The sequence below is a fragment of the Amblyomma mixtum genome, chromosome 9, assembly GCF_055824585.1.
Source record: "Amblyomma mixtum isolate Tamu chromosome 9, ASM5582458v1, whole genome shotgun sequence".
NCBI lineage: Eukaryota > Metazoa > Arthropoda > Arachnida > Ixodida > Ixodidae > Amblyomma > Amblyomma mixtum.
The window spans coordinates 18,556,674-18,579,949 of NC_143020.1; the positions used below are offsets into that span (position 1 = coordinate 18,556,674).

The 23,276-nt window shown below is 48.9% G+C and overlaps 1 protein-coding gene across 2 annotated transcripts in view; it reads left to right on the forward strand.

Annotated features, from left to right (window-relative positions):
- The first annotated feature begins 373 nt into the window (after positions 1-373).
- LOC149328423 (lipase lipl-1-like) overlaps positions 374-23,276 on the forward strand; it is a 60,046-nt gene continuing 37,143 nt past the window's right edge. For both annotated transcript variants that reach the window (XR_016285802.1, XM_089561972.1), the window contains exon 1: positions 374-633. Coding sequence is in view for 1 of the 2 variants with exons in the window: in XM_089561972.1 (XP_089418098.1) it covers positions 472-633 (162 nt within the window). In the remaining variant the exon portion in view is untranslated. The remainder of the gene's footprint in view (positions 634-23,276) is intronic.

Sequence of the window (23,276 nt, forward strand, 5' to 3'; positions counted from 1 at the left end):
GCTTGTGAACAAAACATATAAGAGATAACACATCATTTTGTAGTCCAATTACCTTCTTTGGACAGCTCTCTAACTACACACGCAGCTTTACTGCGGTCATCCACGCCTCACAAATGAACGTTCAAACTAGAGAACAGTTTTTTCTGGCTTCTGATATTTTTGTTCCTTGCAGTGAGCGATTAATTTTGTGAAACAGAGATTTTGAAAAACCTGCGCTCGCCGAGCATAGATGAGCACGAGAGCGCAAACCACCAAAGTTTTTTTTTTCTGTGTTTTTACTCATGAGCAGCGAATGACTCAGTTTTTAGGAACGGGGGTGTTGTTTATAATTAGCCTGTGGGCCTGTGTATAACTTGATGGATATGAAGGACGCTCACATAAAAAAAAGTCGCTAAACAAACTCACACGCAAAATATCATCAAAAGCAACAAAATGTTCGCTACAAATGCAGCAGCCTATACAGCTTCATAAATGCGTGCTCGCTGCAGCCATCCCATACAGTGCACAAACATGCGACGGCAGTTTCATGACGTGGGCTTTTCCATGAGGGCCCTGGCTGTTTTGTTCGCTTTACAAGGTTACAGCTGGAAAGTCTTTGGCGCTGACGTGTACCGACAAGCCAAGCTTACTACCGTGAGTTGTCCGTTTTGCAAGTCTTTTTTCGCTTGTGGGCATAACAGCGATGTGGTTCTTTAAAGCTACAAGAATTCACATTGATCGATGTAGCGGTTGGGCTTCTTAGAAAAGGAGCTACGAACAACATGCCAAGAGGACAGGCAGCACAAAGGGCTAATTGACATAGCATGGTTTGAGTACGAAGTTTCCGTTGCCTTTTAGTTTAAGTTTTATATTTCTACATGAAAGCAACGTTATAAAAGCATAATATTTTTTGGTTTCCTTGCAAACATCACAGCGCTTCAAGATTAGGTTGTGTCTGCATAACACTGCTCAGGAGCCGCGGCGTACATTATTTTGAAAATGAAGCCGAACCTCAGAATGAAGTGTGCGAACCTTCCCTCCGAAAGGTATTCGGGTTGCTGGCTATGATTTTCTTTACAAATCACTGGGATGCTGCGGCGCCGGGACGACTCATGCGACGATGGGAGGGTGTCAACAGGTTTTAGGAGTAATGGTTGTATTCCAGTCAACCCCAAGTTGGATCTAAACAACGAAGGGACGCAACGCGTCTCTAAAATAAGAGTGCTTAGAGGAGATTAATAGTTTGTACCGTAAATAAATCGTTACGTTTTTATTTATTTAGGCGTACCGCTAGAGAAGCACACCTGTGTAGGCACCACTCATGCTCGGTGCGTCGAACAAGTGGAGGATATCACTCCCTTTGGGCAGCCAACAAGTTGGGGATGAAGCCGATTTGGAATGTGCTACGCCTCTCCTGCAATGCATTTTAAGCTCACATCTATTTTGGATGATGCGATATGCTGCGATAATTTTTCTCGCAACTGTATTTATCCCAACGTGTGTCACAGATATAATGTTGTTTTCATAAAGGGCATGTTGCTCAAGATTTTGCTGCAGATCACTGTACCTGTATTGTTGCGCGGTTTCTTTCGGCGGGGTGTGTACAAGGGTAGAAATCCAAGCCGCTAGATGACTTTTAGCCAGCACTCATAACCGGCAGTCTAACCGCCGGGGTGGCTGAACCGTTAGCGTTATCCGCCACTGAAGAAATGACTGAATGAGGAACTTATTGATTCATTGAAGAAATTATTTATTTACTATTTGTGTAACTGATTGATTCTTTCTTTGTTTGACCTATTTCTTTGTTCTCTTAATGTCCTAATTTTCAAACGATAATGAAGGCCAAACACTTCTTCCGGAGCGGATATGTGACAATGTTGCTCGCCTTTGCGGACGCTGTGGCTAGGTTCAGCGTATATAATAGGAGCGACGTTCAGACCCCTTTCGAGATCTAGGCTAACTTGTGATCCTTATAATTCATTGCACTTTCGAATAGCTATTTTCGCACCGTGGATCATGGCCACGGCCGGGAAAGAGTCGCGTTCTGCTTCTGCCGCAAGCGCCCCATGCCACGTAACTTACCAAAACTGATTATTTCTACCGAGTGTGTGCCACAGTCAAGTGCGTGCTCTTCTTGAAAAGAATTCCTCACTCTTCGCCTCCACGCTTTCACGCAGCACGGAGTCGAATTTCTCTCTTGAATTCGAAGTATCGGCTCGTGCTTTCGGTGAGGCACTGCGCGTCGCAGTATCTAATTGTTCCCACGGCACTTTACTTTCTTCTCAGCATAACTTGCTCCCCTGAGGCGTAAAGCTCGACCCTACGATCCTAACTGCCTGGCCCGCAACTTCACCTGAACCACACTCTTTGACTAACGTTGCGTTCTGACCTGGGCTTTCAGCGGCGTACTCGGTTGACTCGCGGTCAATCTCTTTACAGCAAAGCGTCGTCTCCAAACTTTGGCTGCTATTGTTCGCCGGCCGCAGCGAAAAAATGTCTCCCGTGATTCCCTTACTGCGCCGGCCTGTGAGCTCACTATTCTCTTCCTGAGAGAAAACTCCAGCCTCACTTTTCAAAATAGCCTCGGCCTCAGAGTTAGAGACGGTCGCTTCTTTATTATAATTGACAGTGCTCACGAACAAAGCAGGTCGCTCGGCTATGTTTTCGATGGGATTCCTGCAACTCACAGTTTGCTCTTGGTTCCCATTAAACTCGGCCTTCACAGAACTTCCATGATAACCTTCCTCAAATGACCCAAGGACTGCTTTTTTCTGGTCACTGAGACCTTCGGCGTCTTTCTCCTGGGTAATATCCTCTCGACCGCAGGAATCCGCCTCCTTCCCGGAAAGTGCATGCTCTTCTGGGCTCACAGCCACCGCTTTGCACCTTTCCTCTTCCCGAGATTTAGTGCCAAAACTATCCCTTGAGCCCTTATGGCTTGCGGATTTGCACCTTTCGTTAGCTTTTCGACCGAACTCATCGGTCCTCGCTGCAGAAGTGGCCTTTCTTTTCTGGACCAAACCTGTCCTATGCCGCCACTTCAGAGCAGCAGCCGTGTCATCCGGCGACTAAGCTGAGCTCCCAACTCGGTCCGTGACACTTTCGCGAGGTAGCTGATTATTGTGAATTTGGATTTTCAAATCGGCCTCTGCGGAAAATCCAAAGTAACGGAAAAGCGCACTTTTAGCTATTCCATAGTTGTGGGCATCCTCGACAGACAACCGCGCTAATACATTGGCAGCTTCACACGGTAAAGCTCCCATCAACACAATTGGCCAATCACCCTTGTCTAGCTGCTCCTCCATGCAAATTGTCTCAAAATTTTCTAGAAAAGTTCGGAAATTTTCGCCTTTTCTGAAAACATTTAAGCGAGATCGCGCCCTCATCCCTCTGATCGCGTTAAGTTCACGTGTGAGTTCCCGCAGCTCTCTTTCGCGTTCCTCATCTTTTTTCTTTGCCAATTCCCTCTCGTCAATGGTCTCAAGGCATTCCGCAAGCTCGTCATCTTCAGCCTCCAACGCAAGAATAGCCTTTAGCAGTTCTGTTTTTCTGAGTCCAGACCCAACTCTCTCGCAAGCTCCAGTAATTTCGGTTTGCGCAGCGTCTTCAAATCCATGGCTTCTCCGAGTGCTGCTTTCTTTACTTTCCGCTATTGTCTTGCCGCAACTAACCCGGCAGAAACGACAACCCCAATTACCAGCTCGGTTTCTGACCCTAACAAAGCCTGGCAAAACTCAGCAGAAGAAAGTCCCGCACTCACCGAACCTCGCAGCCAAGAATCCAGTTCAGTCGTTCCGCTGCAGGCAACCAGTCATCACACAGGGCCCGTTGCAGTTCTGCCGACTCGCCGTTCTGCTGCTCAGCGTCCCGTTGACCCCATCTCTCCGCTAGCGTCCGTTGTCTTGACCCCACCGTTGCCACCAGTTGTTTAATATCAGGTAGCATATGGTCGGGCCGGAGAGGGAATGAGGGAGGTCGGAGGCGAGGATGCGGGAAAGACAAGGAGAAAAACTTTATAAAATTAAATTACATTATGTACAGACAAGGGGCTTGATGACGAGACGCTCGATGCTGAGACGCCCGATGGCGAGACGCTGCCGAGTTTTTCAAGCGTTTTCTTTCCCTAGGTTCCCTAGATGGGGGCCGGGCCTGCCGAGGAAGGAGTATCCTGGAAAGTTCACTGTGGCACCCATCACACACTCTCTCCTTAGGAAACACGTCCCCGTCACGTGTTGGGAGAGGGAGAAAGGTGCCATCTACGTGGCGCAGACGCTGGAATGTCCACGAGCGGCGTTCCCGCGCATTTCATGCGTTCGCACGTGCAGGGTCCAGGCTAAGTGCAAGTCCACGCGGTGTAGGGGAGACGCTCGCTGAAAACTTCTTCCTGGCAGAAGTACGCTGCTTCCGCGGATAATCCAGGCGTTGACCCAGCGTGCCTTTCGTGGCTAGCCGGCGTTCCGCTGGAGCCGCGCCGTTTCTTCCCCACAACGAAGGCGAAACGTAACACTGCATAGTTCTTCACACGGACATCATTCTGTAAACAGAACGAAGACATTTTCGGTTTGAACTAGGTGGGAGGGTGTAGAAACCTTGCCCTCCAAGTACTCGATGAGGCATTTTAGGTCGGGTTCCGACCGTTGCTGTTGTGCAAAAGAGCTGGAGCTGATGGGTCCCAGGAAGGCGTCGTGATCGTCATCCGGTGATGGTGCATCTACAGGAGCTCCTGCCAAGCAGTCGGCGTCAGAGTTCTTGCCTCCGTACTTGTAAACGACGGGGACGTGAAACTCCTGGAGGCGCAGGCTCCATCGAGCGAAGCAGCCGAAGGGATCCATCAGACTGGCAAGCCAGCACAGTGGTTGGTGTTCGCTGACCTCCTTGAATGGTCGTCCGTACACTTAATGGCGAAATTTCGACGTACCCCAGAGGATGGCAGGCCCTTCTCCTCAGTTGTCGAATAACTAGCCTCGGCTTTGGACACGGAGGAGCTAGCGTATGCGATTACCTTTTCCACTCCGTTAGTTTTCAGAACGAGGATAGCGCCTAGGCCCACGATACTTGCGTCGGTCTAGAAGAGCTACGGGAGGCGCACTTGGTGATGCAGCTCGGTAGGCTTTCAAAAACAAAAGCAGGTAGGGACATATTGGAAAGGATCGGCATTGGAGTTGACGTTCCAGCCGGTGATACGAAAATTCAGATGAGGCGGGAAATGCAGAAGGGCTTGTACATAAAACATATGCCCAAGAACATGCATCCAATACATCACAAGGACCGCAGGAAGGCAAGAGCCAAAGCTTTACATGCTAAGTATGGGAAGTACAACGGGCAGTCTATGTAGATGTCGCGGAGTATAAGGACAAGGATGCATTTGCAATTGCGGTGGTGGACGGGCGGGGCCGCTTGATCGCCTCTGGATCAGTCAAAACCCGCTCCGCAGAAACTGCTGAGGAAGAGGCGATAGCACTAGCTAAAACTAGTAGTAATGCTGACCTGATCTTCAGAGATTGAAAAACAGCCACCCGAAATTTGGCGAGCGGCAGATTATCTGTCACAGCGGCGCGATTGCTGAATCGGGCCACGGGGCGAGGGACTACGGAGGCGGAAATTATCTGGGTACCTGCACACTCTGGGAACCCTGGGAACGCGACGGCTCACATGAATGCTCGAGGTTTCGTCAGCCGAGTAGGTGAGCCGGACGTCCCGAGAAGGTCCACGAGAGATGGGCTGGTATCCTTTCATGACATTACTAACCATTTCAGACTTGAGCGGAGGATTTACCCACCCCCGGGCGCGTATTCGCCAACTGCAGCCTGTACAGCCACAAGGCTTGAAACCACGGTGAATTGATCACGGTGACTGAAGATTGTCACAACGGCTTACCTAAAAGGGATAATAAATCCTCTTAAACGGCGTTATATGCCACTAAGCATCACGATTTGCGACCTAAAAAGGAAAAAATGGAAAAAAATGAAATTAAAAAAAACAATAAAATTACAGTACAGAGAGCGGAGTCGAACGGCCGACCTTCCATACGCCACACGTGCCTCTAATCCACTGCGCCACAGCGGCGATGTCAAGCCGTCGTTCTGAATGAATATTTATAACCAGCCTTATTGTGGCTGCTACCTGCCGGTGGGCGGCGCTGTCATCGCTGGCTGTACCGGCTGCATTTGGCGAACACGCCCCCCGGGCAAGCAATTGGTGAAGGCGCAGGAATGCGTCTGGAGACTATTGCAGACTAGATGCTTCTTCAACCTATACGTGTTGAGCAAAATTTACCCCGACATTCAGCCGGAGTGCAAATAGTGTCAGGAATTGGCAACCTATGACCACATATTATGGAGCTGCAGCATAGCACCGCCACCGGCGGACATTATGCGTGATCCTTCCCTCGAGCAGCGGGAGGCCGTGTCGGCCAGGTCACACCGGTCGTCCAGACCAGGGCCGTGGAGTGGGCCACCCAGGTCGCCGTCAGCCATGGGTTGATGGCCATCTAACTCGGAATCTTCCACACATGCTCTCTGACGAAAATAAAGTTTTCCCATCAATCCATGCGTCGGTATGAATTCCAGACTGGGCGTTTGAATCAAAGTTCAAGAGGAATGCTGGTGGTGGTGGAGAAAACATTTATTAAGAAGGGACAAGAGGTATGTTTCTATCAGCCCGTAAGGGACCGATCCTTACAAGCACTAGGTGGAGATCCCTAGCATGGGACCCCAGTGGCGGTGGCCGCCGCCCGGGCGCGCCCCACTAAGGCTTGTTGGGCCTGAAAGTCGTGGCAGCCGAGCAGGGTCGCCTCCCAGTTCTCCCGGGTTGGGGATGGGGAGAATAGCGGGGCTGGAGGGGCAGGCCCAAGCCATGTCATAGGTGTCAGAAGACACTGCACTGCAGTGTGGGCAGCTGCCGCTAAAGTAGGGGTCAAAATGTTTTAGTGCTGCCGGGCACAGCAATGTATTGGTGAGAAGACGGAGAAGGAGCCGCTCAACCGCCTTCTTCAGTGCCTTTACATGGGCCAGGGTAAAGGTGATGACTATTTTGATAGTAGGTTTTAATATCTTTGAATGTATAGACCGGATTAAAATCGGGTTACTGATCGGATGGGGAGGAGAGGACTGTAAACGACGCTGAAGTTCCTTGATGGCTTTCACTTGCGGCGCTTCCCATTTAAATGGCGCATCTGCTTTTGTCAGGTGGTTCACTGGCTAGGCGATGCGCGAAACGTTCTTGACAAATTGTCGGTAATACGCGCACTATCCGAGTAACCTGCGCACAGCTTCCTTATCGGCTGGCCATGAAAACATTGCGATAGCAGCTGTTTTCTGCTGGTCTGGGTGTACTCCCTCCGTGCTAACGATGTGGCCTAGAAACAGCAGCTCTTTATAGGCAAAGTGGCACTTCTCTGCTTTTAAAGTTAGACCGGGTGATTTGATTGCCTCTAATACTGTTCTAAGCCTTTTGAAGCGAAAAGCTTCCCTATCCGTCGAAGCCGCGCTTCGTGTGAGCTGTCGGAGTCAAGATTTTCCACAGCTGCGCATGCGCGAAACCGAATGACGTCACATGCGGCACAAATAAAAAATAAATAAAACACAAACAGTGCGCCAGGAAGCATACATATCTCGGTGGACACGCCAACCGCGCCGTAAGGGAAGGAAAATAAAAACAAAATTGGTTTTAAGTAAAGGAAACAACGCCTGTCTCTCTCATATCTCGGTGCATATCCGAACCACGCCTTAAGGGCCTTAAAGAAAATGAAATGAAATGAAAAGTGGTTTTAAGGAAATGAAATGCCTCTCTCTCATATCTTCGTATACATCTGAACGGAATGGACACCACAGGACAAGTCTCTAAAGCAACCTTCTAAGACAGCACCGTATTCACTTCACGCGCGTCTTCTCCTCCGCCTCCGTAGAGGCAGTGTGTGGACGGCCGAACGCCTGCACCGTTATCGTGGTGCTCCCAGTGCATTGTGCGCCAACTGCGACAGCCATGACGTCAAACCAAGCCCAACTGCAGCTTTTCGCTTGTATATCCGGGCTTAACCAGAGCTAAGCCCCTGCCTAATTTTGTTTATGTGCTCCTCAAAGTTTGAGGCGAAGACAACGACGTCATCTAAATATACCAGACAGATCTGCCATTTCAGGACTGCCAGCACTGCGTCCATTACTCGCTGAAATGTTGCTGGTGCGGAACTGAGCCCAAACGGCGTCACCTTCCCAGGTAGCACACGGCAGCGGGCCAATATTGGAAATCCATTGGCAAAGCGTGGCCCTAACTAGGCCCAGAGTTGCCAGTGAGCATCCGATATTGGTTGTGCCACTCCTTAGCACATCCAACAATGGCCCTGGTTGTCCGTCGCTTTACCAGTATTGGCTGAGCCGTAATTAGATCCTGGCTATCATGGGCCAGGTTAGCCAGGATTGCCCCACTGTTTGCCATTGCTGGCTGTGCCATCATCGAATCCTGGCTATCATGGACCATGTTAGCCAGTGCTGTTCCACTCTTTGCCAGAATTGGCTATGCCATTTCCGGGAGCTGGCTATATTGGCCTAGGTTTGCCACCGCTTATCCAGTGTTCAAAGTATACTGGCAAACGTTGGTAAACATTGTGTCATCCATTAAAATGGGTTCAAAATTATTTTTATTGTCGAGTACCATATCGGCAGTTCATAATTTTCGAACGCGCTAAAACATGCGAGTTCAAAGATTTGGTTTTATTTATTATTATATTTTAACCGAACACTTTTGCAGTTTGTGAGCAAAGCTACCCATGATTCCGTTGGAAAAGCAGCACTCTGGTTGCGCAGTGAGCAGCAATAATACGTTTAGGAGAATTGCGATCGAAGTCCTGTTGATCAGAATTAACGTTCTGATTACACCCGAGACGCCTTCAACAAAAATCAAATAAGTTTGACTTGATTAAATTTTTGGAATAAAAAAATCACTTTTTTTATTCGCTCTAGGAATTCACTGCCGCAGTGCGCAGCTGGTGTCTGCTTCATGGAGATCGCGATACAAACGTAATAGATTAGCGCAAGTGCATTCGCTAAACCGAAATTGTGCTCAGTTTTGGCAACGTCTAGAAACGAAGCAGTCGCCTCGTAATTTCGAATTATGCGTTGCGCTCGTGAAATATTAGGCGGGTGCTTCATAAACGCACGCGGACACGTGCCAAGCGATTCCTACGCTTCCCTACCTGGTGCCCTGTGATCGCGCCTTTCCCGTGTGCTCTGATTTGCTATTTCCTTCCTTTTCTGCAAATCGTAGTGTTGGAAATTGTTGTTTTTGACCATTTTATTCTTCTGTTGCGTAATTTGCATTAGGGGAAATATAGCTCTTGCTCACGTCCTTGCATATTTGCTCGCAAGTTTTTTTTTCTTTCGAACATGACCTTTATTGATGAAAACCATCGAAAGTAGTTGCGAACCACAATTCAACATGCCTTTGTTTGTTTTTGCTTTTTTTGCGCGAAACTTCCAAACAACAAACAATTTGAGGATTCTTCGACGACCAATGAATAAATGGACTGACAACTGGCGTTAGACGCACGTTAACCTAGCTTGTTTGGCGTATGTACGGTACATGAAACTATGAAAGAGCGCGGATTCTGCTTGGATATTTTTTGCTTTATGTTTTTTTTATTATGTGGTAACATTTTAAGCTATCTTGAACTAACAGAAACTACATCATACGGCCCCACAAAATACGCGAGTGTCTGAAGTCGTTTTGGCGAAATTCATCTTGAAGCTCCAAGTTTTTCACTTCAAAATTTTCGGGCTTTTGCTGCAGCTTTGTAGCAATACTTTGACGCTTCCTAGTTTCCCATCCACTTGTTCCTTGTAGGTATTGCTTTCCGTACTGCCTGTGGCTATGTGACTCGTTCTCCAAACATTCCAAACCCTTTTCACGTGTTTTGGCCCCTTTCCCTCTCTCTTTCAAGTCTTCCCATATCTCCCCACCTGGTCTCCCGGCCGCGCCCTTTTTTTAGGTAGCGGGCTAACCCCCCACCCCGCGAAGCGCTTTTTTTTTCTTTTTGGTTGTCACTTCCTCAAAGCTATTTTCCCTCGCGCGCAGCTACGCGCTTCGCTGTTCGTGCACCCTTGCACGACCTCCCTTTCTCCACCTTTCAGCTCGAGGACTTTTCTCAGAACCACAAAACCTCCATAAAGGAAAATAACTCTCTCCCCTCCAGCCAACCCCCCCCCCCCCCTCCCCCCCCATCGTCTCCATTGCTCGTCTTGGAACCGCGCGACGCATCACAATAAGACATTCCTGACTGCTCGGCGGAGCCCAACCACGTGCACAGCCAACGCGACGAAAATGCATGCACACTCGACCTAGCACCGTTCATAGTCTGTGCACGCGAAAAGCCACAGCCACACTCATATATTAGGAGAGATCCGATGCTGTTCGTACCGCCTGCAAGATCTTATTTGTAAGTACTAAAACTATTTTATCTTGATATACGTCTGGAAGTTAAAGTGATTTTTGTAGTAAATGTTGCTTTGACTACATGCGCCTTTATTTTTTCGGCAGGAAAAGAGATCGAGCCAAAAAGCACGAGGACGACTTCTGTGTACCCACTCTCATTGCGAAATGGCTTGCTTGACGTCGTGCGCAGTGGAATTGTGGCCGAATGGTGAGAATTTAATTTTTCGTCTTTGGTGAGATGAACTCACTAAAGATTCACTACTTTGGCTAACAGCTTGTTTGAACTCATATGACTTGAGATAGGATGCATTCGGGAATATGTCCTTTACCGCTTATGCACGACGGAAATCAGAACCGCTTAATTAATTTCCCACTGCAAACTAGTTGGTAAGGATATGTGTAATACTTCCGTAGTGTTTCTTTTTGCCTTCTACACTTGCAGACTCAATAGAAAATCCGCAACTTCTGGTTAAAGCTTTCGCCCAAGTTCTCTCGCAATTAAAAAGGGCATTACTCTGGACTATCAGACTAGTATTTTTGTGTGGTTTTCAAGTCGCAGTTTCGAATCCAATTACAGCATGCATGCGAAGCGACTAAGGTAAAACAAAGGTGCCTTGAGTTCCTTGCGTTCAGCGTATTTCGCAAAAAATCGCAAGCCTTTTTTTTAACCCCATTAAAAAAAACTAATCAAAAATGTTGTTTTGACGTCCATGTGGAAGAGACGCTACAACCTGTGCATATTTACTTGAATAAAAAATTAGCTCGAAATTTAGAGATACGAGTTATGATATTAAAACGAAATAATGCATTAATCTGTTTTCAATATCACATTAATTTGCTTATCTCGCTTTGAATATATTTACTGCGAGTGCGACACGAAGCATTAAACTAAATTAAACAGTTTGGTATACAGGAAGTTTAGTAAACTAAATTCCACTTTGTGCAACTAAGTGGTGCTGTTTCTTAAGAATAAATTAAAAATTATCCTGTAAAATATGTTGCTACTGTCTTCAGGATGACTGTGTTTCACAAAATTCGGTGTTATTTAATCATTTTTGTTTTTGTTCTGTGATGGCCATAATTCAACTTACCATATCATCATGCATCTCTTTGCAGGCTTGGCGCTTCGTGAGGCCATCGTGCAAGAGCTGGACGAGGAATTTGTTTGAATGCAGTCCAGCAGCCCTCTTGCAATTGGAGCGCAACGATTACTTCGGATATGACTGATCAGTTCCCTGGAGGACAGCTTCCTTGAGCACTTTATGGATGCTTTAGCCGTGTCGCAGCAGCTTGCCGAGATGCTTTGCCCAACCTGATCGGCACGCACCAAACTTGAAAATAAATTGTTTTCCCACAGCCTCTGCCACCATGCTCTTGGGCCCCCTTTCTTTACTCCCCAGGGTGGCTGGTGGTAGCGCAAACCATCCTGTGCGGGCTAAAAGCGTGATTCTTGTAACTCAAAGCAATAAACGGGTCTTTTTTCTGGAATTCTTTCGCACCCTCTATTATGAATATTTGCTAGGTAGAATGGTATGTACATCCATCCACAGTGCCGGCCATTGGCGAGTGGGTTATTTGCATGTGCCAGCGTTCGAAAGCTGGATGCCATTATTCGAAAGCTGGAAACCATTATTCGAAAGCTGGATGCCATTATTCGAAAGCTGTAAACCATTATTCGAAAGCTGGCTACCAATGTTTGAACGTTGGCTACCAATGTTTGAAAGCTGGCTACCAATGTTTGAAAGTTGGATACCAGTATGAGACCTTTGCTGGCCCATGCTGCAGAACGAACATCGGTACTGCGTTGGCCGCTTGATCGTCCGAACATTGGCCCAAAACTGGCATGAAAGTAGGTCCAATGTGTGAAGTGGTAGCGCTCAGCCCAAATGCCAGTGTAGGACCGATGTTCGTGCCAATTTTTGCCAACAGTTGACCGACCTTCGGCCAATGTTGTTGTGCTGCCTGGGTTGAACTCGAAGAGGCCATCTGGAGTGATGAATGCGGTCTTCTCGCAATCTCTTTCATCGACCGCAATTTGCCAGTAGCCGCTCTTGAGGTTCATCGTTGAGAAATACTTATCATTGCAGAACCGGTCCAGTGTGTCGTCGATGCAGGGAGGGGGTAGGCTTCCTTCTTTGTGATGTTGAAACGGCGGTAATGAATGCAAAATTGTAGTGCGTTGTCTTTCTTTCTCACTAGAGCAAGCGGTGCCCCCCAGGGGCTCTTTGAAGCTTGGGTGACGTCGTCACGAAGCATTTCTTCCAGTTTGTCCCGAATAGCTTGTCCTTCTCGTGGCGACACTCGGTAGGGGCTTTGGCGGGGAGGTTGGGCGTGCTGGTCGGTTATAATGCGATGCTTGGCAATCGGCCTTTGTAGGACCTTCGGCGATGAAGAAGAGCACTCGCTGTAGCTTCGAAGGAGATTGTTAATCCTGTGTTGTCTGTCCTGGGGTAGGGCTGGGTTTATTTTTATTTATTTATTTAGTAATACTGTAAGCCTTCTTCAGGCTCATACAGGAATGGGTCAAACCACAAGTACATATAAGTGGCACAATAAGAAATGAAAACACAAACAAATAAGTATAAAACACAGTGGAACAGGCGGTTACAATCACCGTCAAGTCGAGATTTTCTTGGGGGAAAATTGGGCGAAAGTGGGCGAGTTCCCTTGGCCACGCTAATCTTCTGCTCATGGGCGGAGAGGTCGAAGAAGGTCTCGTACGTCGGATATATCGTTTAGGAAAGCAATCGTCATTCCTCTGTAAACGTTCCGGTGTTCGCTGAACCTAGTCAGAAGTAATTCGGCTTGATCTTTCTGGAAATGTGTGGTGCCTCTCGCGATGCCAATTCCTCGGTCGAGAAGAAGCGGCATGTTCCCCTTAATGATGGCTTCAGTGTTCTTCGCTTCCGTGGCGCCTACGGTGACGATGACGCTTGAGCGGGGCGGGTAAGTCACTTGTTCCTCCAGGATACTAAGTGCAGAGTGATGACCTGGAGTTCTCATAGAAGGGATCGCCTCGTCTGTGGGAAGCGTGATCAGCTTGGATAGCAGGTCGATGATCGCCTGATTCTCATTAAGGAAACCCATGCTCAAGGTCACTTCCCGGGAACATTGCCGCTGCACTACGAGGGTCGCGGGAAAGGCATGTCTCTTGAGAGTCACTCGCGCTCTGCATCCTCCTGATGGCGTAAACAGGTGGCCCCTGCGATTCAAATATTTGCGTCATTCCAAGCGGTCGTTACTTTCCTCAGCTGCGCAGCGAATGGCCCATTCATCACCGAATAATCGGCTCCTGCATCGACTAGAGTAGTGACTTTCTTGCCGTGGATTACCACTTCTAAGTCTGATATCCTGTCTCAGGTTACACGTCGTCCTCGCCGTCGGGTCACGGCTTCGTCGGTTATGTGAATCGTGGGTGGGGCGTGTGGTCTAAGATTTTCTTGATGGCGACATCGTTTCGAAGGCGGTTCACGTCGTGGTCGAAGCTGTCATTGTATGCGGTTTCGGTGCAGTGGGTGCAACGTCTTCATAGGCGCGGTCGCTGCAGGATCTTCGCCGTTTCCTCAGCGAGAAACCTGACCTCGACAGGTTGCTTTTTTTAGCTTTTCCTAAGGGGCCTAGGGGAGCGGGAAAGACGGCTTGGCGCACGTAGTCCACTCTGAGCAGGCAGTCATCAATTTCCCATGGTGCTGGCCAGAGAGCGGTCGTCGGGCGTCGATGGGGAAAGCTCGCAGGCCGATGCGTCTTTGCTGGCAGCGGCGAAGTATGTGCCCTGCATGACCACAATAGAAACACAGAGGGCGGTTGTCGGGAGTCCTCCACTGCTCGCACTTTCTACTTCCGTTGCGTCGCTCGTAAGTTGGTTGGGGTGGGGGGGGGGGGGGGGGAGCTAGGGGTCGTCGTTCTTGTAGAGCTTATGCCCGTCGTACAAGGCTTGGGGGGTCTCGGCGGGGCGGAGAGCTTCGTAGTGCCGCGGCGTAGGTCATGACTTCACCTTCAGATAGAGTCGTCGGTGACGGTGAGCCAAGGGTGTAATGTACTTCTTCACGAATGATTTCCGTGAGCGACGCGACCTGACTCTACTGCGTGTGCTGCGTTGGCAATGGCAGCAGCCGACGAAGTTCATCGCGAACAATTTTGCGTCCCAAAGCTCGCAAGTTATATCCGCTTGTAATGGTATCTTCTGGGAGCTTACCTTCAGCACTTGAAGTGGTCGGTTGCAGTGACGGCTCCGGGTGTAAAGAGTCTTTTCAATGGTACAAGCTTCAACTACAAACTCGGCGACGGCTCTTGCAGGATCCCGAATCAAACCAGAGAGCAACTACCCCTTTACGCCACGCACCAGGAATTGACCTCCTTTTCCTCAGTCATGTCAGGGTTGCAGCGCCTGAAAAGGCGTTTCATGTCTCCCAAATACGCAGTCAGGGTCTCGTTTCGGTGTTGAATTCGTGACTGCCGCAGGACCTCCGCTCTTTCGTTCCGTACGACGCTTGTGAACGTACCCGCTAGCTGCTTCTTAAAGGTCGCCCAGGTCGTGAGGGATGATTCGTGGTTTTCAAACCACATTCTGGCAGTGCCGTCCAATGTAAAATATACGTTTGGAAGCTTCGCGCTGTCGCATCAGGTGTTTAGCACTGCCGAACGGTCGTACATGTCCAGCAAGCCTTCCACATATTCGTCTGGTTCTCCACGGGAAGTCGGTGGCTCGCGTGGCTAGCGAAGCACGACGGGCGGTACCTGTGTGCCAGGTTCCTTCTTGACGGGCATAGCAGGATAGCAGGTGAGCACCTCCACAGATGTCACGTACTGCTGACTGCAGTCCAGCGAACAGCAAAACAGCGGGAATGGCTTCTAAACGAAACTCTTCATTTGAGCTGACTTGAATCGCTCGACTGCGGTGTAACAACAAGCGTGCTCGGCGGTCGTCGAACAGAATGCTGCCGGCCGCTCTCGGCCATGCTCTTTTCGAAGCTGATAGCGAACTTTCCAGATAAAGCTTGGAAAGTTATTTGAACATTCTGGAACAACCTAGAATCGGCTCCGGCCGGATTAGATTAATTGAGATGAATATAGGCGCGTCTTGCATCAGGAACAAAGCGATAAAGCGGCGTGCCGGCAGCTTTGAAGGATGAACAAACAAACACTACAAGCATTCGCGGCAATATTCATGTACCAGAAGAAAAGTGACAGAGGGTCTGATCCGCAAGCATTCCGAGTAATGGAGCTCTTTCGGTGTGATGTTTATACTTGCTTACTAAGAAGTTTTAAATATAAAACAATTTTGCAGAACACCTGATTGCCTTATTGTTCACAAATTATAAGCCATTTAAGATGGCAATGGGCGTGCAAGGAGGTTCTAGCGCTGAAAAACGAGGACAAGAAATAAATTTTGTGTGTTTTGTCCACTTCGTTTCTTCGTCATCCCCTGTCAGCGCTAGAAACCGGGTAAGACATGTGCCAGCTAGCCGGCTTCAACGTTCTCGCAGGATGTTTCTTTATGAAAAAAGAAAATCAACTCACCATTACAATACTCGGTACTGGGTTATTACAGCGATTACCTTTTAGTTTATTCTGCTTTTTAACCAAAAAATGTTCCGCAAATTAAAAAAGTTAAGTGCTTTACAAAGCTCTATCTCGTCGAGATCAGCAATGCTGTTCTGCGAAAGCCAGTGTACTATTAAGCTTAGCGACTATCCTTAACGTCATGTCGGATTCAAAGAAATGCGCTGTTATTGCACATTACCTAGTATCGTAATGGTGTCCTGTTCAACCCTTCCTTTACGCCATACTTCGCGGTACCACTCCATTGTGCATCGTCCCTTTCGAGTCCTTGGGCCTCCCCACTTCACATGGTGCCCAAAAAGAACGGCGACTGGCGAGCCTGCGGCGACTGCCGTGTTTATGCAAGGCCACCGTACCAGACCGTTACCCCATTCCTCACATTCAGGATTTTACGCCGGCACTGAACGACTGCACTATCTTCAGCAAGGTCGACCTGGTGAAAGCATACCACCAGATTCCTGTGGAGCCCTCACATATTCTGAAGACCGCCATTATAACCCCCTTCAGATTGTTCGATTATCTCCGCGTGCCTTTCGGTCTCTGCAATGCCGCCTAGACCTTTCAACGTTTCGTCGACCAAGGATTGCGAGGTCTCATATGTTGCTTCGCCTACCTCGACGATATCCTCGTCTTCAGCCCCACCACCGAGGCTCACAAGCTCCACCTAAAGCAAGTGCTCGCACGCCTCAGCAAATTTGGCCTTGTAGTTAACTCTCCCAAGGTGTCCCGGAGTTGGATTTCTCGGTGATCGCGTGAACACCAAAAGCATTCGCCCAATTCCTTCTTGTGACACAGCCATCCGCGAGTGGCCTCAGCCGTCCACCTTGAGCCGTCCGTCTACGCGAATTTATTGTCCTCGTTAATTATTGCCGCCGACTCATCCCTCGCTGTGCTAGCATACTGCAGCACAGCCTCCACAGCAGCCACGATCACCTCTTGGGCCCCAAGACACCGAACACCATCCTGGCCGGGACCGACACGGCTGACCAAGGTTTTCAAGGCATCAAATAAGCCATAGCCGGTGAGACGCTCCTCATATATCACAAATGTGGCGCCCCAACATCTATCATGGTTGACGCATCAGACATCGCTATAGGTGCGGTCTTGCAGCAGTTAGTTGCCGGTACATGGCAACCTATCAACTTCTTTTCAAAGAAACTTTCGGCCCCTGAGCGTCGCTACCACACCTTTGGCCGAGAACCGCTAGCTATTTACTGGGCCCTCAAGCACTTTCACCTTTTCCTCGAGGGCCGCTCAGTTCATGTACTAACTTACCACAAGCCCCTGACGTCCGCGCTGGTCTCTGGTAGCAATTATTATGCTCCCCGTGAAATAAGGCAGCTTGCCTACATTTCTAAATACACCAGCGACATTCGTCATGTCAGCGACAAATCGAACGCTGTCGCCGACGCACTTTTGCGCGCCGCAATCCATGCAGCGGTGCACGGCCGACCAGTCGTCGACTTCACAGCCATGGCTGCCATCCAGAGTACCGATAACGAGCTCAGACTACTTCGCACACGCATCAACACTCTGGTATTCGAAGACGTCTTTAACCCTGGCTGCGCCGTGTCCCTCATTTGCGATACGCCAACCGGCTCTCCTCGTCCCTACGTGCTTCACATATACCGCCGGGCCGTCTTCGATGCTCTTCCTTCCTTACCTCATCCTGAAATTCGCGTGACTGAGCGGCTCGTCACATCTCGCTACGTTTGGCCCAGCATCAATGTAGAGGTTCGTCGCTGGTCGCGCGCTTGCCTCCGCTGGCAGCAAGCTAAAGTGCACCGCCATACTGCGAGTCCTCTGGGCGGATTCCCGTCCCCGGACGCCCGCTTCCGCCATCTCCACGTTGATATTGTCTGTCCTCTTCCTGCCTGCCAGAGCCATCGATGCCTGCTAACCTGCACTGATAGATTTACCCGCTGGCCCGAAGCGATGCCCCTCAAGGAGGTCACAGTGGAGTCGATAGCTCAAGGGCTACTCACTCTCTTGATTAGCCGCTATGGTGTACCTTCCACCATTGCGACTGACCGTGGTCGTGAGTTGGACTCCATGTTGTTCGCTAACCTACCTCGGCTGCTCGGCGTGAACCATACCAAAACAACCTCTTACCACCCGATATCAAATGGCTCCAACGAACGCTTTCACAGACAACTGAAGGCTTCACTCATGTCTTCGACTTTCCCTACAACGTGTCTTGAGCGCCTTCCTTTCGTCATGCTTGGCATCCGCACCACTCTTCGCCGTAACTTTTCCTCCAGTGCCACCGAGCTTACGTTCGTTACCACTCTTCGCGTCTCAGGTAGGCTCTTCTACCCCTCCCTAACCCTTCCTACTGACATTTCGACTACGCCTGCCGTCTAGCAGCGCTATGCGTGACATCGTTCCTTCTCATCCAAGACAGTCTACTCGTCATGTGTAGGCCAACCTCCACCTTCAGAGCTGCACGCACGTCTTTGTGCAAAACGGACACTGTGCGTCCTCCCTTACGTCCCCCTTACGCCGGCCTGTTCAAGGTCCTCAAACGGCACAGCAAGTACTTCTTTCTGCTGCTTCTCAACGGCCAGGAGGATAATATCTCAATTTATCGCCTGAAGCCTGCTTACTTCGACTCTGAAGACTCACCTAATTGTGCTGCCACATCCCTTCCTGACCGGACCGGTGAACTTAGACCTGTTTCCCACTCGTCACACTCACGGCTTCCTCGCTAGACGGGGAGCCCTGTAGCGGCCTACCACGCGATTGCTACAATGGTCCGGCCGAGAAAGAAGAAGACTAGCGACAACTTGCGCGTACGCGCGGGCAGAAGAGATTGGGCACGCAGTCTGGTGGTCCGCCTGACGAAGTGGGCCTAAAATATATATTTGTGGACATCGTGAAATGACGTCTGCCTGGTTCTCATACGCCACAAGCTGCTAAAGCTCCTCTCTTCAGAACTGACTTACACTGCTACGCAGACGCACGCATAGCATCTCAGATAAGCGTACCCAACAATTCTGGCAAAAATGCTTTTTACAAAGAAGAATATATCAACAACAACTTTTTCGTATATTTTAAAATTGCACTATGAAAATTAATATATCTGCACGTCTACTATCAACCTGCTTGCATTTTTTTGCTGTTAAGCGTTCCCCATTGGTTTACTATGGGAGACTTAACTGTTCTATGCGAGCGAGGCAAAACATTAAAGAAAGATTTTTCTGCACATCGGAAGAATGGAACATTACCTTAAATATATGCATAACAGCACCTCGCAACTTTCTAATATTGGAAAAAATTTTCTAAGAACGTTCAAGATATTCTAAGCGTATGACGGCCTCTAACGAGCGCGCGCCCCTTCCGCATAGAATGACGGGCACCTGCTTGCAACAAAAAGCTCCATGCGGTCTCGTGATAAAGGTTGAGCACGCGCTCTGCTAGTAGGGTAGAACACTAGCACGAGGCACATGCAAGGGCTCACCGCATGATGGTACACCACCACCGGCGCTCAACCGGCAAACGAGTCATTAAGAGCTTCTTTTGTAGAAAATCATCGTTTATAAGGGAAGGAAAGGTGTTGTGTTGATCTCAGTCTAGGAGGACATGTCGACCTTGCCGTAAAAAAAGGGAAGGACGACGAAGTACACGAAGGAAGAGAAAAAGAAGCTCCTTAGTGTATTGCTTGAAAGTGACAGCGACTGAGCCGCCAAGTGGGTGTGTTCCTGCGAGTTTCAGTGCGGGACAGCACTCAACACTAATAGCGTCCGGGCCCGTCACGATGTCTCAGAAGTTGGTTTGCTTTTCTCCTTTTTTGATAACCGATATTTTTTTGAGCCTGCACCGGTATCAGTGTTAGAGTTAGTGTCGCCTTGTGAATAGGAACTTGAGTGTAGGGTAGCGCACGTAGCAGTAAGTGGATGTTAGTGCGAGTCAATGAGATGACGAGAGGGGTGTTTGCGTCTGAGAGCAGGAAACAAATCCATATAGGGATGGTTGACGCTCTTCCTTAACAAAATGGTTTGAAATCTCAACTGAATGTGGGATATTTTTAAGCGCAGAGTAGCACTGGCCCAGAAAGAGAGCGTTCTGAGGTATACAAAGTCCTCATTGGGGGCTCGACACAGCGGAGCGGCTCATATTTCAAACCTGTGCTTCTGCATCCTCTTCCTGCTCCATTAAAGATAGGACAAACTACGACTTCGTACCCAGATCACGAAGATGTATTGTTACTGTAATGAGGCGACTCGCACAATTAGTATGGACGGCCACAGTCCTTGTTCAAGCGGTGCTGCTCAGCAGGCCAACGTTCGGAAGTGCAAACCCGAATTTCGTCACCTTCGCCTTCCTTCTTCTTTCTCTCCTTCTAGCTGCGGGGGGATCAAACCCAAACTTTTTTTCTTAAAATACCCCCGGGGTGAAAAAGCGCCATCCTGGCGGCCTAAGGGCACGAGACGATAGCTGGGACGTAGTAGGACTTCAGGCGGTCCATGTGCACAATTTCACGGCCGCGGCGGCGATGATCAGACGAAGGCGTGATGGGCTCGACGAGATAATTAACTGGGGTGTCTGCTGAACAACGCGATAGGGGCCCTGGTATTTGCTCAGCAGTTTTGTAGACTGTCCTGAGCTGGAGGAGGGCACCCTAAGCCAAACCAAGGATTCAGGAAGATAGGATGGCGGCAGACCGGGAGAAGCGGCGCGGGCGCTTTTCTGACGGTGCTGGTCGTGAGAAGTAAAGGAACAGGCGAGTTAACGGCATTCTTCGGCATGCGCAGCGGCCTGATAGCCGGTTGTAAATTAGGACGAATCGGAGCGGTAAGGGAGTATAGTGTCCATGATGGAGGAAGGCTCGCGTCCGTAGAGACGAAAATACGGGAAAAAAACCAGTAGTGGCTTGCGTAGCAGAGTTGTAACCGTAGGTAACGAAAGGTAGAATGCAGTCCCAGTCAGACCGATCGGTAGAAATGTACTTGAAACAATGACCGATGGGTAAACCAATGGTTTCCAAGAAAAGGCAAGGGTCGCAGGGGCCTGCCAGCAGTCAAGTGGGCCGAAGATATTTCAGAGCATTTTTGAAAGAGAGTGGCCGCAGGTAGGCCGGACCGGGCATTACAGATCAATGTGAGGGTATCAGCAATTTCCCGCCATAACTGACAGCTCCTTTATAATACCACTTCATGATTATAGCGGTAGCCTAAAAGTGAAGTTCCTGGAGCTGTTATTGTCGTCACTGTCAAGGCGTTATCCATATGTGGCATCAGGAACCTGAGCTTCCTAAACCGTCTGGATACAGATGACCACCTTCACCGAAGGTGTCTCGCCAGCGTGCGCCTGGAGTTATTGCACCACCACAATTACCACAGTCGCTAGACTGCCCGGTTAGTTTTCAGCAGGCTCTGCTAAGGAAACGAGACCTCTAGAGTTCCCCCGATAAACACGCACCCCTATGATTCAACTGCTGTAAGGCCGGCCACAATATCCGGCACTGCGGTTACAGTAGAAAAGTATCCGGGTTTTCGCGCAGGACGCACCTGAATACCCGGGGTATAGACGAATAGTTGCGTCACGCCGACTACAAACAGAGCCGCTCGTCGAAAGCCCCGTCCCCGTCTTCAGCGTGATTTCCCTAACCACGGCGCAGCAACGCAACGACCGCTAGAGGACGTTGTCCCAGGTGCCGCAGGGAAATCTACCGAGATAATGAAGTTGAAATTACATGGGAAGGGAAAAAAAGTACCACAACTGTAGGGGTGCACAAAGGATTAAGGCAAGGTTGCCCTCTATCACCGCTGCTGTTCATGCTTTACGTGATAAATATGGAAAGAAGGCTAGAAGAAAGTAATCTGGGTTATAATCTATCGTACAGATTAGGCGGAAATGTAGTTGAGCAGCGACTCCCGGGTTTAATGTATGCGGACGATATTGTACTGTTAGCAGATAGCCAGGAAGATTTACAAACTTTGGTTAATTGCTGTGGAGACGAAGGAGACGCTCTAGGATTCAGTTTTAGCGCAACTAAATCAGGTGTGATGATTTTTAACGATACAACTGATCAGGTGCTTACAATACAAGGCCACGAAATACCCAAAGTGGCCGAATACAAATACCTCGGGATATGGCTAAACGAAGGGCAGATATACACGGAAAAACATGAACAGGCTCTTAGGGCAAAAGGACGAAGAGACGCCGGGATAATGAAACATAGGGCATTATGGGGGTACAACAAATATGAAGTACTAAGAGGTATTTGGAAAGGAATAATGGTGCCGGGACTTACTTTCGGCAATGCGGTTCTGTGCTTAAGGGCAGAAGTTCAGTCGAGATTAGACGTAAATCAGAGAGCTGTTGGAAGATTAGCACTAGGTGCCCACGGCAAAATCACAAACGAGGCAGTACAAGGGGATATGGGCTGGGCATCGTTCGAAGCACGGGAAGCTAAGAGTAAAATACTATATGAAGAACGCCTGAGGAAATTGGACGATAACAGATGGGCAGCTAAGGTATTTAAATATTTATACAGAAAGAACGTTGACTCACAGTGGCGGAAAAGAACTAGAAAACTAACCAGTAAGTATGCCGGTCATGAGGACGGAGAAAGAAAGAGCATTAAACGACAGGTTAAAAACGCGGAAGTTAAAAATTGGATGAATTCAATGGAAAAGAAACATAGTGTAGAACTATATCGATTCTGGAAAAGGCAGATCAGGAAAGAATTTTTCTATGATAACTCAAGAGGCAGTGCCCTACTTTTTGAAGCTAGATCAGGGTGTCTTAGAACGCGCAGCTACAAAAAGAAATTTAACGAAGAAGATGACACATGTGCAGTGTGTGGTAGATCTGTGGAAACAATTGAACACCTCATAATCAAATGTGATGGTATCCATCCGGATGTCGATGCAGGCACAGTCACTCTTTCTGAGGCCCTAGGGTTTAAAGATAACAATGGTCATGTAAATAAATCTGCAGTGGAAGTCAGCAAAAAGCGATTGGAGGATTGGTGGCTGAAAAGCAGAGATGTGGCATAAGGTTAGAATAGTAGGAAACCGTAGGCAAAGTTGATGGAGAATCTTAATGAGAATTGCCAACACAGTAAACAAAAAAAATAATAAATAAAGAAAAGCTGAGCATGGTGGCAATTGCCACCACCCCGTTTCAAAGGGGGCGCTCCTATCCATCCATCCATCCATCCATCCAGGGCACACTAAACACAGCAAGCTCTATAGGGGAAGTTGCTCACGAGCGAAACGTCGAAGATCCTCGACTAGCCTAGTCACATGAAGCGCCTTACCCACTACGCCAACGTTACATTCAAAGACAAGCTCAACCATTAC